General features: G+C 40.9%; 1 protein-coding gene across 1 annotated transcript in view; it reads left to right on the plus strand.

Moving 5' to 3' along the window:
* INTS1 (integrator complex subunit 1) overlaps nucleotides 1-18,477 on the plus strand; it is a 173,740-nt gene that overhangs the window by 26,151 nt on the left and 129,112 nt on the right. The window contains 15 exon segments of the mRNA XM_040356702.1: nucleotides 1,120-1,306; nucleotides 1,520-1,665; nucleotides 8,170-8,197; nucleotides 8,199-8,240; nucleotides 8,243-8,290; nucleotides 8,292-8,315; nucleotides 8,395-8,571; nucleotides 10,672-10,783; nucleotides 10,927-10,985; nucleotides 10,987-11,022; nucleotides 11,024-11,049; nucleotide 11,431; nucleotides 13,928-13,979; nucleotides 13,982-14,003; nucleotides 16,994-17,151. Of these exon segments, the coding sequence (XP_040212636.1) occupies nucleotides 1,120-1,306; nucleotides 1,520-1,665; nucleotides 8,170-8,197; nucleotides 8,199-8,240; nucleotides 8,243-8,290; nucleotides 8,292-8,315; nucleotides 8,395-8,571; nucleotides 10,672-10,783; nucleotides 10,927-10,985; nucleotides 10,987-11,022; nucleotides 11,024-11,049; nucleotide 11,431; nucleotides 13,928-13,979; nucleotides 13,982-14,003; nucleotides 16,994-17,151 (1,118 nt within the window).

Consider the following 18,477-nt stretch of genomic DNA (forward strand, 5'->3'; position numbering starts at 1 on the left):
CCACCTCTGTAGCCTTAGAGAAACCCTTGGCAAAAAGTTTAAGATCTTGGGGAACCTCTAAAATAACGTTCAGATTCACAGCTCATGGCACTATGGTGTATATACCGTCCAAGTTTCTGAGATGGAAAAGTGGGACACCTGTGAGCAAAAACCTATGTAGGCAAAAGACAGACCCATGCCGCACCCCATTGCCAATACAACAAAAATGTTGGGTTAAAGGATAAGTTTACCTTATCCACATTTTTAGGGTGGAACATGTAACTTGTTCCGGCTTCTACACCTGCTCCCAATGACAATGGGCGGGGGATCTTCTCCCTGCACCCACTGTCACAAATTGAAAACATTGCAGCCTTGCGGGTTCCGTCCGCATGGCCTCATCATTCATTTACAGTTTCAGTAATGATTGATGATTGGTCATCCTGTTCTCAACTTACTGCCTGTATCAGAAGTACACATAGACTGCTATCCTGCGAGTCTGCAGGAGCCTGGCATTGCACCTATGATCTGCTAATTGTGGGTGCAATGCTCTGCAGATTCTTTAGAAAAAAATAAATGCACCTGTAAAAAATGTCACTCTCTAAATGTGCCAAGCTGGTAGAGACATCCCCAAAAAGACTTGCAGCTAAAATTGCAGAAAAAGGTGGTTCAACAAATTATGGACTCAGGGGGAATACAAATGCACGCCACACTTTTCACATATTTATTTGTAAGAAAAATTTAAAACCATTTATCATTTTCCTTCCATTTCACAATTATGTGCCACTTTGTGTTGGTCTATCACATAATATCCGAATAAAATACATTTACGTCTGTTGGTTGTAACATGACAAAATGTGGAATATTTCAAGGGGTATGAATACTTTTTCAAGGCCACTGTACTTGTGTCATGAAATAAGGAATAGTCATTTTAGAGCAGGGTGGGAGATGCCTCCTGATTGATCAAATTCCTCAAGTACTTCTACTTTTCAGTAAAGAACCAGGTAACTCCTATAGTTTTACAGATGCTGTTCAATAGATGTTGCTAGTCAAAGATGACAAATGCTATGAGTAATTACAAAGCCAAAAGATATGACTGGAATATGCAGTGTTTATATAATAGCCTATGCTTGCCTGTGCTAGGTATGAAGAATTGGCTGACGGAGTGGAAGAGTATGTCCTAGATATGCTGAGGGATCAGCTTAACCGAAGACAGCCCATGGATAATGTTTCTAGGAATCTACTGCGCTTGCTTACTGCCACTTGTGGTTACAAGGAGGTGCGACTTATGGCAGTGCAGAGGTTGGAGATGTGGCTGCAGAACCCAAAGGTAGGATCAGTTGCATGCAGACTATAATCCCAGTAAGTGTTCCATACCGCTGCTTTCAAATAAAGCTTTCTGTGCTTTTGTGGCATGCCTGGTATAACAAAACTGACTTGTTTATGTTTGTATCTGTGTAGTCTTATGTTGAAGTTTCTTCCTGTTCATTTGTAAGCTTTGCTCAAATTTAAAAAAATAAATTTCTTTCCTTTTTTTCCTTAGCTGACTCGTCCAGCTCAGGATTTGCTTATGTCAGTCTGTATGAACTGCAACACTCAAGGGTCTGAAGACATGGAAGTAATTTCTAATTTAATTAAAATTCGACTCAAGCCCAAAGTTCTCCTTAACCATTATATGCTAGCTGTGAGGTAAGCCGGATCCAAAATGCAGTATTACACTTGGCATTAACTGCAATACCTATACTTTATGGATTGTAAACCACTGCTCTTATTATTCAGCTTGTTGGGGTCATCTTCCAACAGCAACATGTAAACTTAAAGAACCATTTTTTCAACCAGTGTGCCCAGGCACCCTGGGGTACCTTGAGGCCTCTTCAGGGGTGCCTTGGCAATATACCTAAAAATGTATCAAACATTTTTATACAAGCCAGCAGGTGATGAAACCAGCCTTTCGTTACTCCATAATGCATCATTATGACTTTCTAAACACTGGCATCCTAACAACCAGTGATGTCCTCAGTTGAAAAGGAGGATGCCTGTTGCCTCCACAGCATCCTTGTTTGACCCTCCTCTGCTCCTCTCCCTCAGCAATGGGGTTAGATTAGCTGACTGATGGAGAGAAATTGAGGAAGAAGAGAAACATTGGTATACTAGTCAGTACCAGTGTGCAAAAGTGTATTTGCTTTTGAGGAATAAATCATCTCTAACGTTGGAACGTTGGGTGTCCTACATGTCTGGATGTTGCTGCTTATGTTAAAACAATTAGAATATTTTTTTACATTTTAGAATGGGGTGCCTCGAGACTGTCCCTAATTTTTAAAGGTACCTTGACTAAAAAAAGGTTGAAAAACACTGACTTAAAGCATGGTTATACACGGAAAGAAACATATGTTAACACTACTCGGTGTGTAGACTGGACCTTAGAAACACTGAATGCAGTGACAAAGACCGATCATAATGGAAACAAGCCACTCTGCCAAAATCGTTAGGAGAAAGAAAAAAAAGGGAATATGGGCAGAGTAAAAAAAAATAAAAAATAAAGAAAATAATGCAATAACCCTTTCAGTATAGACCTGTTCCCAAGATATGGCCTTTATGTCACTGCAAACTTACCCAGCATGGACCAAAATGTCACTTTTGTATGTACGGTATAATCTGTTTTTGTTTTGTTCGGTACAAAAGTATAATTGGTGACGTACGTAAGTTACTTGTTACAAAAGTGTGATGTATCATGAGGATACAAGTAGCATTGCATAGAATTATCCATAATGTCAAACTGCAATTGAGTTGTGTGTTTCCTCAGTATCTGTCACATACGGTACACTGTATTTCTCTTTCACTATCACAACCTTCAGGAAGCTCTCACTCTGTAATTTTACAAGAGTATGGTATTTCAGATGACATTTCATAATTATATCTTTCCTTGTATATAGTACCTGGAAATATAGGAGAGGAAAGGAGCACAGGGAATATGAAAATATAGCACAAAAATTAAAAAGTGAAATAATGTTAGAAATATAATAAGACTAAAGGGGTAAAGAGAAATGTAATGAAGGGTAGGCAGTAGTAAAAAGCAGCGGTGCCCTCCAGATTACAGCAGACTCCATGAGAATGCTCTTTAAATCCTGGCAAAAAACTGCAATCAAGATAATTATAAGTTGTAAGAAAATTCTGCAGGGGGCCTTAAAGTAGTCTCATTGAAATCATACAATGGGATATGGTCCAGATCTATTCTCCTTCCTCAAATTCATGTCTTCCATTGATTTAATCTTGTTCATGATAACTTACCCCACTCCACTATTGATTACTATAGTTTCTGCTTGATTACATGTCACATTTGCTATGGTGTCATCTTTAAAGTGGAGTTTCCACCATAAATATAACATTACATCAGTAGTTTTAAAAAAATTCATTAGTCCTTTAAAGAACATTTTTTTTTTTTTTTAGATGCCTTCAAAGTGTTTGTTGCTAGGCAGAATAGTTAAAGGATGACTAAAGGAAAAACATTTTTTTTGCTGAAATGACTGTATAAGGGTAAGAGACATAATAGTTAACTGCTACCTTTTAAAAAACGATTAAAAATAGATAAAAATCAATCATATAATGTGCCTCTTAGATGCAAAAACGAAACTGAAAGTAGTTTAGTCTTTGCATGTTATTTTATGCCTCTGTGCTGGACAGTGCCATAGAGAGTCATGGCTAGGAAAACGAAACTAAAGTCTCCCATGACTTTTTTCATACGGAGCCAGACAACCAGTAAGTGTCCTGATTAGAGCAGTTTTACAGCAACATCAGAGCAAAAACGAGCAATGAGGACATGAACCAGGAATGCAGTTAGGTAAAGGAAGCTATTTTAGCTAAAAAAAAAAAAAAATCCTTTAGTGACCATTTAATCTTCCCTCTTCCTGCACCTAGGTGCTTAACCACTTCCATACCAGGTACTTACGCAGCTTCCCGCCCAAGCCAATTTTCAGCTTTCAGCACTGTCGCACTTTGAATGGCAATTGCGCGGTCATGCTACACTGTACCCAAACAAAATTGGCGTCCTTTTTTTCCCACAAATAGAGCTTTCTTTTGGTGGTATTTGATCACCTCTGCGATTTTTTTTTTTTTGCGCAACAACTAAAAAAAGGCTGAAAATTTGGAAAAAAAAATACGTTTTTATTTTTTTCTGTTAATTTTTTTGTAAATAAGTTTTCTCTTTCAATTACGGGCACTGATATGGCGGCACTAATGGGCACCGATGAGATGGCACTGATGGACATCGATGAGGTAGTACTGACGGGCACAGATGAGGTGGCACTGATTGGCGGCGCTGGTATGCGACACTGATGGGCACACATAGGCGGCACTGATGGGCACACATAGGCGGCACTGATGGGCACACATAGGCGGCACTGATGGGCACACATAGGCGGCACTGATGGGCACACATAGGCAGCACTGATGGGCACACATAGGCGGCACTGATGGGCACACATAGGCGGCACAGATGGGCACTCATGGGCGGCACTGATGTATACTTATGGGTGGCACAGATGGGCACTGCTAGGTGGGCACTGGGCATGGATGGGCACTGTGGGGTGGCGCTGATGGACACTGGGGTGGCGCTGATGGACACTGGGGTGGCACTGATGGACACTGGGGTGGCGCTGATGGACACTGGGGTGGCAGCACTGATTGTTGCCAGTCAGTGCCCATTTGTGGGCACTGACTGGCATCTTTTTTCTTTATGCTTTTTTTTTAAACTTTTTTTTTTTTCTGTTTTTTTTTTTTTTTTTTTGCCCACCCTGGTGGTCCAGGGTGGGCATCCCTGGTGGTCCAGGGTGGCGATCCGAGGGGGGGCTGCGCTGATAACCAATCAGCGCGAACCCCCCCTGTCAGGAGAGCCGCCGATCGGCTATCCTCTACTCGCGTCTGTCAGACGCGAGGAGGAAGAGCCATCGGCGGCTCTTCCTGTTTACATCGTGATCAGCCGTGGTTGGACACGGCTGATCACGTGGTAAAGAGTCTCCGCCGGAGGCTCTTTACCGAGATCGGAGATGCAGGGTGTCAGACTGACACCCCGCATCACCGATCGCCGCGATGCGCGCCCCCACGGGCGCGCGCGGCATGAAATCCTGCAGGACGTTCTGGAACGTCCTGTCAGGATTTCATAACCACTTCCCGGACGTAAATCGGCCATAGGCCGGGCGGGAAGTGGTTAAGCTTCATAACCTACGCCGCACAGACTCCTGGGAATGTAGTGGGTGTAACTTTCCAGGAGTCTGTGCACTCCCCAGTCTCGAAGAATCATGTGACTTGGACAGTACAGGTGCTGAAACCTGATCTGAAACCTATTACACCGCTTGTGCAGCACTGAGCATCGTGCGAGATCTGCAAGGCTGAAATCCAGGAAGTCATACAGTCTGGCTTCATGATGCCCACACTTAAGATGGCCCCAGTCATTTCTATTTATAAAGTGTCTAAATGCTGTAAACAACCTAACAAAACGGACATTAGTTTTACAGACTTAACTTTACTTAGAATACATTAAGCTTGTGTATTACAGGGGTATTTATATTTAAAAAGTGAAATTGTGGCCGGAACTCCGCTTTAATAAATTACAAGGAATTGCAGTGTGTTCGTGACATTTACATTTCTTATTTTCTTAGGCTGACTTATTTGCTGTAGAAATACAATTATATAGTGAACTTGGTGCTAAGTATTCACTTTAAGATCATTGCAAAAGGCAGCAGGGACTCTTTACGTCTGGAGGAAAAGGCCTCTTTACAATAAGAGCTGTGAAAATGCAGAATAAACTTCCTTAAGGAATTATTTCTGCCTGGCTCAGTAGTTTATAAAAAAAAAAAAAGGGGGGGGGGTGGGAAATACATTAATGCACAAAATATACCTGGATAGTAACATTTATAGTAATAACATTAGTGGTAGTTGATCAATGGAATTTCCAATAGACTAAAGTGGGATGGTGTGGTACACATTTAAGCCTACAAAGTAAACAGATGAGAGTACTAAAGGTCAGCTGACATAATCAAATTACGTTATTTAAGTACTTTCACTTTTTTTTGTCATCAGTCCAATCAGCTTCAGCTGGCACGTGCTAGGTTATTTAAATCACTTTTTAACTTTTGGATTGTTTCGAAAAATTCTTGGATTTCTGTACTGTATTATTCTTCCAGCATGGAAAATAAAGAACTATATTTCAGTTGCTTTTGATCTTGCTCTACTTGTGTTTTGGCGCTGCACATTTTTAGTACTATTAGTATTACAGTGCATCTGCAAAGTTTTCACAGTGCTTCACTTTTTCTACATTTTGTTATGTTACATCCTTATTTCAAAATGTATTAAATTCATTATTTTTCTCAAGATTCTACAAACATTCCCCCATAATGACAACATGAAAGAAGTTTGTTTGAAATCTTTGCAAATTTATTAAAAATAAAAACAAAAAAATCACATGTACATAAGTATTCACAGCCTTTGCCACGACACTCAAAATTGAGGTCAGGTGCCTCCTGTTTACGCTGAACATCCCTGAGATGTTTCTACAACTTGATTGGAGTCCACCCGTGGTAAATTCAGTTGATTGGACATGATTTGGAAAGGCACACACACCTTTCTATATAAGGTCTCACAGTTAACAGTGCATGTCAGAGCACAAACCAACATGAAGTCCAAAGAGATGACTGTAGACCTCAGAGATGGGATTGTATCGAGGCACAGATCTAGGGAAGGGTACAGGAAAATGTCCGCAGCATTGAAGGCACCAATGAGCACAGTAGCCTCCATCATCCGTAAATGGAAGACGTTTGGAACCACCTGGTCTCTTCCTAGAGCCACCCGGCCAAACTGAGCGATCAGGAGAGAAGGGTCTTAGTCAGGGAGGTGACCAACAACCTGATGGTCACTCTGACAGAGCTCAGCCGTTTCTCTGGAGAGAGAGGAATCTTCCAGAACATCATTATCTCTGCAGCGCTCCACCAATCAGGCCTGTATAGTAAAGTGGCCAGACGGAATTCACTCCTCAGTAAAAAGCACATGACAGCCCACCTGGAGTTTGCCAAAGGGTACCTGAAGGACTCTCAGACCATGAGAAACATAATTCTCTGGTCTGATGAAACAAAGATTGAACTCTTTCGCTTGAATGGCAAACGCCATATTTGGTGGAAAGCCAGGCAACCGCTCATCCCTGGCCATTACCATCCTACAGTGAAGCTTGGTGGTGATGGCATCATGTTGTGGGGATATTTTTCAGCGTCAGGATCTGGAAAACTAGTCAGGATCGAGGGAAAGATGAATGCAGCAATGTACAGAGACATCCTTCATGAAAACCTGCTCCAGAGCGCTCTGGATCTCAGACTGGGGCGAAGGTTCATCTTCCAACAGGACAACGACCCTAAGTACATAGCCAAGATAACAAAGGAGTGGCTACTGGACAACTCTGTAAATGTCCTTGAGTGGCCCAGACTTGAACCTGATTGAACATCTCTTGAGAGATATGAAAATAAATGTGGCACCGACGCTCCCCATCCACCTGATGGAGCTTGAGGAAAGAGAATAGGAGAAACTGCCCCAAAAGTAAGGTGTGCCAAGCTTGTAGCATCATACTCAAAAAGACTTGAGGCTGTAATTGGTGCCAAATGGTGGCTTCAACAAAGTATTGAGCAAAGGCTGTGAATTCTTATGTACATACATGGAATTTATTTTATAAATTTTCAAAGATTTTCAAACAAACTTCTTTCACGTTGTCATTATGGGGCATTGTTTGTAGAATTTTGATGAAAATAATGAATTTAATCCATTTTGGAATAAGGCCTGTAAACATAACGTGAAGTGCTGTGAATACCCTCCGGATGCACTGTATATTTTTTATACTTGTATTAAACTGAATCAAGGTAGATCTGCTGGCAGTGAATAAAATGTTTGTTTGTTCAGGCAATAAGCTACTTATCATTCAATGCTTTTCTGAAAGCCGTGTCAGGTCCTTTATAGATGACTTGAATTTCGGACAATTCCTGCTGAATGGGCCACAATTCCAGCCATGGGTGGCCCTGTAAGCACCAAACAGCGACTCTTTTCTATAAGATACATTTGATTATACTTGAAAACTGTTTGAAAAACGCATAACATTTTTACTATACTAAATGTTTTAACTCTTACTGGCTCCTTTTTTTCCCCTTTTTCATATTGTAGGGAGCTTTTGAATGCACACAAAGATAACCTTGGGCACAGTGGTCAAGTTTGTCATTTTTAATGAGCTTTCCCAAATGCTAGAAACCCAAACAACATGCAGATCCTGTATACGGTATTACACTCACAGCTCCGAGCTGGCACCAAAGGTAACTTACTTATTAGTCAAATTTAACAGAATTTGGGAGTAAATAACTGACAGCGTGAAATGTCGTTTTGCTTCCTTAGTTCCTAGCCATGGTGTTCCAAGACTTGCTTATTAATAAAGAGGATTATCTGCGAGCATCGCGTGCATTACTACGGGAGATCATCAAACAGACCAAACATGAAATAAACTTCCAGGCCTTTTGTCTGGGTTTAATGCAGGAGAGGAAGGAGGCACAATACACCGACTTGGAGTTTAAGGTATCGTGTTTACTCTGTAACGTCTTATGTTTTTAAATAAGACTATTGTTTAACAGTCCTTATTTGCTGTTTGATCATTTTATAACATAAAAAATTCATGAAGTCTTGAAAGGGATTTTGCTCTTTAATTCAGAAAAAGAAAATCCCCTTGTTCTGAAGCCAAATGACCAGAAGCGCTATCTCAGATCAGCAGTTTCTGTGTTTTATGTGCAAATGTTAAGCTGCCAAAGGACATAGAATTGCTCATCTATGTCCTTTGTGATACATTGGGACTCTACCTAGAGCTGTGGATACTAAAAAAAATCTAAAACACACAAATGTTCCAATTAAGTGGCCTTCTAGTTGCAGAAATTAGTTAGTGAATGAGGGTGCTTAGTGACTACCATTACTGTTTGGCCTGTAAGTCCCAATTGGGTTTTCTGCTGTCGTTCTTGAAAAGAACAGGTCACAGCTAGGATTACACACATTGTAATATCTAGTGTTATTTTGTTATACTCAAAGATTAAGATTTACCTATATAGTATGTCTAAGGCTTCATTTACACTAGTGTGATTTCTCCTGCATCTGCCATCACGCTGCAATCCAGAACAATGTATATTAAAATTATTCTCTATGACCAATCCAGGACATGGTGCAGTGATATTTTTTACAATGTGCAGGCGCATCTTTTGGTGCAGCATACTGCATTTTTGGACCCATAGAATTCATTAGGAGCTTTTTGGTACAGCAAAGTTTTGGGCTTAAAGGATAATGTCACCTTTCGGAACATGTTACATGTAGCACGTGCCAGCCCCTGTAGCGTCTCTCCTTGATCCCCAACTCAGTGTAAAAGCAAGCCTGAGATCCTGTCCCTGTACCCACTGTCACTATTCCTAAACAGTGAAGCTGTATGGAACTCCGCCCACACAGTTTCCTGTGAATGAATGTACTACAACTACCATCTTCCACCACAGCTGACGGATTGTTGCTCTGAAGGAACTGTGAGGGCGCTGATGAGAGCCCTAGTTCTTTCACCACCGGTTCTTCCATTCATACTTTTTCAAAGTTTTACTAGGTGTAGGTGGATGTTCAGGCCTCTGATGATGTGAGCTTTGACAATATGGTGCTTTTAAGGTCCCTGCTTTTGTGTTTTTTTTTTTTTTGCTTTTATTTGCTGTGTTGTTGCCTGCACCTCAGTATACTTGGGTACATCTCAAGCTTTAACTTGTTGTCCTGTACTGTGCGGTTAGGATAATGGGAATTTTGACTTACAAGTACATTTCATATCTTAGAGTGAAGATTACTGGATACAGGTCTCTCCCCTCTGTCCTGTGTTTCTCCTTATTGTGTGCTACAAAACTGAGTGGGTGGGGTTATATAAAGGTGCATTGAGGGTGTTCCCAGCACAGAGTTGCAAGTGTACAAACATCTGAAAGTGATGGCATATAAACTATGGCCTATGATTTGCTGGCCTGTACTGTACTCCAAGATATATGAAAATTCAAATTTCTGCAGTTTTCTTTTAAAGACTAGGAAAACGAAGGATGTTCTGTTTTGATACTGTCTGGCGCAGCAAGCCAAGTCTGGCCAACGTTCCTATTCCTACATGTTAACTTTGCTAGAGACTGGAAGAGCTTGTGTGAAACTAAGACCCCTTTCACACTGAGGCGCTTTTGCAGTCGCTATAGCGCTTAAAATAGCGTTTGCAATAAAAAATAGTGCCTCAAAAGCACCCTGAAAGAGCTGCTCTATTCACTCCAGTGTGAAAGCCTGAGGGCTTTTACAATGGAGCGGCGCTCTGGCAGGGCGTCAGAAAAAGTCCTGCCAGCAGCTTCTTTGAAGAGCATTAGGAACGGTGAATACACCACTCCTAAAGTGCCCCTGCCCATTGAAATCAATGGGCAGCGTCGGCAAAGCGCTGCTTTGCAGGTGCTTTTAACCCTTCTTTGCCCGACAGCGGGGGGTTAAAAACGCCCCTGCTAGCGGCTGAAAAGCGTCACAAAAACGACGCTAAAATACCACTAAAGATAGTGGCGTTTTACCGCCGATGCCTGGGTGCTTTCAGTGTGAAATATTTTTTTTTTGTACTGTTTGAATAGCTCTCCTCTTTTCTGTTTTCAGGAGCGGTTTGTTGTACATATCACTGACCTGCTTGCAGTGTCTATGATGCTGGGGATTACAGTTCAAGTGAAGGAAGCAGGGGTTGCTTGGGACAAGGGAGAGAAAAGAGTAAGTTCCCTTTTATCTTTCAAAGACAGTTTGTATTATATATTGCTAAATATAATGTCATGAGTTACCTGTATTGTTTCATAGGTTTTGACCTGTATAGTTGTAACTACCATTTTATTTTTCTAATATGTATATGTCGTCTCATAGGTTTAGAGGTACTGCGCTCCTTTCAGAACCAGATTGCTGCCATCCAGCGGGATGCGGTGGTGGTGGCTTCATACAGTGGTACCAACCATCAGCAAGCCTGCCACCTAAAGAATATATACACTGGTATATTCTTCAATGTTTTCCTTTTCATAATTTGTTTGTATTCACTTGCACTGTGCCTTTCAACTTGTTTGAAAAATTTTACTACTCCAGAAGAGTTTGTTCCCTAGCACAGCGCTCTCCCTCCTTGCATCTCAAAGCCCTCTTCTCTTCTGAAAATGCCTCTTTGCTGGACCAGCTCCTTCACCTTTTCATCACCTGCCAGGGGAGGAGCAAAGGGGAATACCATAGAATATCATGAAGGGTGTCAGCTCAGAGTCTGGCGTGGATTGTACAGGTGTATGATTGACTAAAAGTTAATGAGTGGACTAGAGATGGAAAGGGGACATGGGAACCTACAGAACTATTGGTTTTAAATAATAACATTACCCTATAACTTTATAGCGTGACCAGAATTTTATATTCAAACTGCGCATTCGTTATTTAAAGTGGTAGTTAACCGCAGCAGTTAAAAAGAAAAAAAAAACGTTTTTATAAGGCAATTTTTTAATGTGCTAGTATGCATCACACTTACCTTAGATCAAAGCCCTCCAGCGGCGCTTTGTCACTGCTGACAGGGCTTCCATCTTTCCCCAGTCTTTCTTGGGGGCTCCAGTTGTGGAGTGGCTGGAGCCACGCTAACGTCATCCAGTGCATGCAAGTATACAAGACCTTCAGAGTGCATGCGCCTGTGACGTCACCCAGCTGCATCCAGTGGAAATCTTTTAAATTGTGCACGTTTAGGAGCTATTCATTTTACATATAGTATAGGCTTACCTGTAGGAAAGAATTACAAAGCGGACTTTACTACCGATTTAATGCATTTTTCAGTCACTTGAAAATTCATTAAAGTGGTTGTAAGCTCTTACATTTACCCAGTGAAGTGACTGGCCTCAGGTGATACACAGAAATTAAACAATTACCTATATAAGTTGTACCTGTTTATCTGCTGTCTTTCTCTTCTCTCCTGCCATTCAAAGTCCTGACTTTATACAGTTTTCTGACCTTTAAGGGAACAGGGTCAGAGAGCTAAAGTTACCCTCTGCAAAGCTCAGGGAGAGGAGCTTTAAGCCCTGATTGAAAGGAAGGCACCCCCTTTCACAAAGGAACAGAGCCAAAGCTGTCCATTGCAAGCTGTTTGCTGGAGATCCCTCACCTGTCACCTTGGTGTAAGGAAAACTTGTCAGAAGTGATTCATGCAGCAGCCAGAAATGACACTTAGTGCTCTGGATTGAGACAAGTACACATTATAGAGGGATATGCTTTATTCGTATTTCATGTCTGAGGGTTACAGATAGGTTAGTGTTAGATCATGGATGTCTGCAGATGCAGGGATTTTAGTGTTGGGAGGGATTTACACTTTAACTCATGGGTGCTCAACCTGTGAGGCCCTCCAGCTGTTGCAGAACTTCAAGCCTCATCATGCCTCTGCCTTTGGGAGGTCAAGCTTGTAACTGTCAGTGGCTTGCAATGCCTCATGGGACTTGTAGTTCCGCAACAGCTGGAGAGCTGCAGGTTCAGCACCCATGCTTTAAATGATGATATTGGTATGTTTTTTTTACCAAACATAATTTATACAATATACATACATCATGTTCTCCCAAGCTTGCTTTAGTGATGCACATTTGCACTTACCATATTAGTTTGCTTATAGTAGCACTATTTCATGTACTATAGTTCAAGTACAAAAGTTAAAGTTGAGCTTCAGAGGATGAGTAAATAAATATAATAGTCCCAAGGTAACCACCGCACTTTGTGAGGTAAGTGATGCCAGGGTGCCTAAAATATTCACAATAGAAGTGCTGCTGCTTTGCATTTTATCTGCTGTGAGACCCTATGAGTGCCTAACTTTTTGGATCTCTCTCTCTCTCAATATATTATATAATCAATAAGGTCCATTTTGCACATGCAGAAAAAAAACGGATGACGTTTTCATCCGTTTTTCATCCTTTTTCTACATCCTTCAGTAGTCCCAGAGCCTTTTTTTAATGGAAAAGTGGACCATTTGACCTTTTTCATCCGATCCATTATTTTAACGGTAGAAAAATAGGGCTTTGATCCGTTCCAAAAAAATGGATGTTGATGCAGCGGATGCAAATGGATAAATCATCTATTTACATCCTTTTTTCCATAGAGATGCATTGATGTCTGTTTTTCATCAGTCAACGGATGGATGAAAAATGGACAAACGGTCCCGCATGTGTGAAAAGGGGTCTTAAGCAACAGAACTAGGTTACTTTCCTGCCTCAGCTTATAATAGGACAGTAAGCCCAGGTTCACATTGCAGCGTTTTGGCATGCGACTTGACATGTCAAAACGCATGCCAAATCAGGGGATATTGCAGGCAATGGCACCGTCCAAATTGGTGCGACGCCGACTTTGCGGTGCCGCACCGATTCCCAAAAGTAGTGTCTGTACCTACTTTTCTCGACTTTGGGGTGAGATTTCAATAGACATCTGTACAGAAACCTGCACAGATATCTCTGAATTCGCCCCCGAAGTCGGGACTGACATGCAGGAATGAAATCATGCAAGTTCAGCTGAACTGGCTCGATTTCATTCCCGCTGTCAGTGTGAACCTAGGCTAAGGAGTATCAGCAGACTAGTCCGGCTATCTCTCTAATCTACTCTATTGTTAGCATGTTTCTTTGTCAGCTGATGTGTTTGGAGTGTTTTTTATTGGGCACACAGCAGAGTGCTGCTGTACAGGGAATTACAAGAAGCTGAAATTGAAGTGTTTACACTATTTGCATTTGAAATAATACATGTTTTTTTTCTTTTTCAATAAACACAAAATAAAAAAAATTTGTTTCAAGATTTGGCTTCAAATTCGTGATTTATAGTATCTTAAGTCACATGCATTTGTTTACATTTTTTTGACCCCCTTTTTATCATTCCACAGTTTGCACAAGTCCTGTTTACCGAACAGCCAGAAACATATTACAAGTGGGACAACTGCCACCAGAAAGTGACCGCAAGTAATGAATACTCTATATATGTAAATTTTATACCCATCAAATAATAGAAATGCAAGCTGTTGTGGCTTTAAATATTGTCACGGGGATTGTCAATGGATCACAATTGATCAAGGACTAATATAAATCCATTAATGTTTTTTTTTTGTTTTTTTTTTTTCTACGTCAGCTTTTTGGACATACCATAAGCTTGTGCTTATGTTCTTTAGCCGGCTCCCTCCAGCACCCTCCCTCTGTGGTTCCTGAGCTCTCCCACTCTAACCGACAGCCTGAGACTATGTCAGAGGGCATTCATTTCTCGACTCTAATGAATGACACTGGGATAGAATGGTGATTTTGTCACTTCATGTTTCAGAGCTATCTTCCTGGTTGATGCAAGCTGATACAGCCAGGAAAGCATCTAACCAAGCCGATATGTACTCGGTTAGTTGCTTTGGAGGGCAGGGCAAATATTGGGGTCTAATAGACCTCCATTGTCTCCATAAAGAGTACCCGTCACCTGCCCAATGAATATCCCTGGGGGTTTATCAAACACCTTGTGATAGCAATAAAGTTAAATAAAAATGAATAAAGTTAATAATAAAATGTATTAAAAACAACAACAAAATTTAAATTAACGTAACCCCTATGCCCTGTACACACCCACAAATGCAAACATTTTACAAGGTGTGCACATGTGAACTGCTCTTTGCTCCACATATGTGAGATATTTCTGCAAAACATCAGAGTGAGAGCAGTAATTCAAGTGCCATGGCTCACAGTTGGCTCTAAAATAACGAGTAGTACAGGCTTTTAACCACTTCCATCCAGGCCAATTCTGGCACTTCCGCTCCTTCATGTAAAAATCATCATTTCTTTCTAGTAAATTATTCAGAACCCCCAAACATTTTTTATATATATATATATATATATTTAATATATATATATATAATTTTAGCAGAGACCCTAGGGAATAAAATAGCAATTTTTGCCGGTATTTGTGCAGCGATATTTTTTAAATTTTAGGGGAAATAGCCCAATTTTTTTGTATAATGTGAAAGATGATGTTACACAAGTAAATAGATACCCAACATGTAATGCGTTAAAATTGCGCCCACTCGTGGAATGGCGCCAAACTTTGGTACTTAAAAATCTCCATAGGTGACGCAAAAAATGTATTACAGGTTACCTGTTTAGAGTTTTCAGAGGAGCTAGAATTGGGCTAGAATTGTTGCTCTTGCTCTAACGCACGCACCAGTAATAACTAATATGTGGGTTTGAACTCTGTTTACATATTGTGGGCGTGATTTACGTATAGGTTCCCTTCAGTACGGGATGGAGCGATTTACATTTTTTTTTTATTCTTTATTTTACTTTCATTTATTTTTTTTGTGGACTTCCTATATAATTTTTATTTTTTGATCTCTTTTATTCTTATTACAAGCAATGTAAACATCCTTTGTAATAGAAATAGTGTGTGACAAGTCCTCTTAATGGAGAGATGTGGGGTTTATAAGACCCCACATCTCTCTTTCAGGCAGGAAAGACCGACGTGGCCCGGACGTGATGTCATAACGTTGCGCCCGGGCCTCCGAGGGTCATAAAGATGACTGGGGACCATCTGGTCACCAGAAATCTCTATGCTCAACTTCTGGCCGCGACCGATTTGTTCTCCGGCTCGCTGTTCACACGGGTGAGCCAGTAGAAGCACCGAAAGGGTAGCGGGAAGGGGTGGACGTACCGTCCCGCTGCCTGTAAGAATGATCCAGCAGCTGAACTGATACTATGATTGTTCTTACGGTGCACAGATTTGTTGGCTGAAAAAGATGATATCTGAATGATGCCTGTAGCTGCAGGTATCATTCAGATATCCCTACTCAAAGTCCAGGATGTCATAAGATGTAGCTTTGGGCGAGAAGTGGTTAAAGTGTCACCTGTGGAAATTTTTGGTTATCATAGTTTTTCAGAACGTCAGAGGCATGCACAATTTCAAAGTATAACTAAAGGCAGAACCTTTTTTTTACATTTTGAATAGAGTGCAGAGGGATTAGAACACCTGTCAGTTTTTATTGCTGTCTGTGCTTCCGTTTGGGAGATTTACCCTCTCAATTTGTCCTGTTTACCGTTATTGAAAGTGAAAGGTACAAGGATATCCCAAATATTGGATTGTTCCAGAAAAGTAAAGTGGGGAAATCCTCCATTGGGGATACTAGTTCTGGTACCTGGAGGGGGGGGGGTTCCCAGGAATTCCCTTAATTTGCAAAATGTCCTCACTTCCTGTTTGGCTATGGAACAGGAAGGAAGTGAAGGGAAATGCCCGGAATGGGACACAGGTGGCGGAAAAAAATCTGACGGGTTTTGACCCTCCCTTATTTTATCCAACATGAGGAAATCTTTTTTTTTTTTTTTTGCCTATAGTTCTACTTTAAGACTTGACATGTTTGGAATCTATATACGCCACTGCAACTCCTTCTTTTATATTTTACAAAAAATTTAGTATGGTATTCTGTTTATGTGCACTAAGATTATTTATATATTTTTACTGAAAATACAAGTTTGATAAACAGTTGTACAAATAGCATGCAATGTAAAAAAAATTGCCACTATCTTTTTATTCTGCAAGGCCCCTGATTTCAGAAAACCTACAATGTTACTTTTAGATTGTAAGCTCTAAAGAGCAGGGCCCTCTGATTTCTCCTGTACTGAATTGTAACTGTACTATCTGCCCTCATGTTGAAAAATGCTGTACAAACTATTGGGGCTGTATAAATCCTCTAATAATAATAATCATCATAATAATAATAATCAAGGTGGTAACTTTATGGCCAAAAATGCAGATTTTTACATGTGTGCAAAAAAATGAAAAAGTTGTTCTAGAGCAGAAGTGGTTAAAGCCTACTGGATTGAGCAGCATAAAAAAGGCTAGAATACATTTAAAGACAGCTTTTCATATACGTTTATGCTATTGCTCTTTTATGCTACTGGCTTACTCTGTATCTTTCTCTTCACCTAGTTTTTTTTCTTCGCCTGTGCTCGGAAGTGCCCCTTCTGGAAGATACATTAATGCGTATCCTTGTCATCGGCCTCTCTCGTGAACTTCCTCTCGGCCCAGCAGATGCCATGGAGCTTGCTGACCACCTGGTAAAAAGGGCAGCAGCTGTCCAAGCCGATGGTAAGTAGTCTGCATTGCAAGTCTTTCAGGACCTGGGGCACAGCTTGTGTGATATGACCTCTTACACATCAAAATAGATTTGAAATTGTATATGAATGGCATGAACATTTCTTTTGTGGATATTGTGAGTTTATTTTTGTTTGGGTTGAAAGACCAACTCTACTTTCTGAAAATGCTTAAAAACAATAATTGGCACAATAATGTAAAATAAAAAATCGGCTTAGGCAGAAATACTCTTCAGTGTTGACCAATGCATAAGAGGTTACAGGTGGGAAAGTTTTGCTTTCTCAGAGAAAAGTGGCAAAACTTCTCTCTTGAGGTTCTACTAGCTCCTCTAAACCTAGAGCACCTTCACATTGTTCCCTGGCTTCGACTTTGAAATCGAGTTCCGCCCTTTCTTTCAGCACAAAGTTTGGCCCAAAAAAGGCCATCAATCCATTACTAAAGCCCTTCTCAAAATTAAGGTGTGCCTTCACTCTTGAGAGTGTTGCAGTGTGTATCTCTGCAACAGATTTGATATCTGGGCTAAGAAATGTAAAAAAAAAAGGGTTATTTTAATTTTACCCAAAAGGGGGGTTCCGCTTGTTTGCCTCTTCCCCCTCCTCTTTACTAATTGCCCCTTTTTTTCGGAAGGGGGAGCAGGTACCTGGTTTTGATAGGTGGCCCCTCCCACTTGCAATCCAAGCAGAAGTTCAAACCCCTTTCACTCTTAGCCTTTTGGGACACATCACATGTCCCAGAAGACTGCAGGACCATTCACAAAGCGCAGTGTGGTTCGCTAATGCGCAGGTGGGAAGCCAGCAGTGAAGTTGCAAGGCTTTATAGCTGTTTTTCCTAGTTAAGATGTCGGCACCTGGACCCTGAACGCCATTAAAGAAATGGCTCAGGAGAGGAAAGCGCTGGATCCCTGTAAGAGGTGCCTCACATGTGTGCCTTTTTAAGGAAGACGTCTGTAATGTATTCACAGAGGCCAAGGAATCATGTCCACCAAACAAGTACATGTATCACACAATTCCAGTGTCTGTAAATGGGCAGAGTAAGGGATCCTCAGAAGTAAACACCACCCAGTCCTTTCATGTTTGGTGCTGCTATATACATTATGCTGCCATACAATGCTCCTTGACCATAGACCACCTCTGCTTTAATGGTTTTCCCCTGTGGCAGTAGGAGGCTTATTTAAGCTATATATGTACAGTTTTACCTTTTGTCATTGACCTTGTTTGATAGCTGGTCTTTGTCACATCCATAATAACAAAAAAAAATTCTCTTATTTCTTTTCATTTACCCATTCCAACTGGAATGTTAATATACCTATGCCTTTATGTA

This window comes from Rana temporaria, chromosome 6 (assembly GCF_905171775.1).
Source record: "Rana temporaria chromosome 6, aRanTem1.1, whole genome shotgun sequence".
Taxonomy (NCBI): Eukaryota; Metazoa; Chordata; class Amphibia; order Anura; family Ranidae; genus Rana; species Rana temporaria.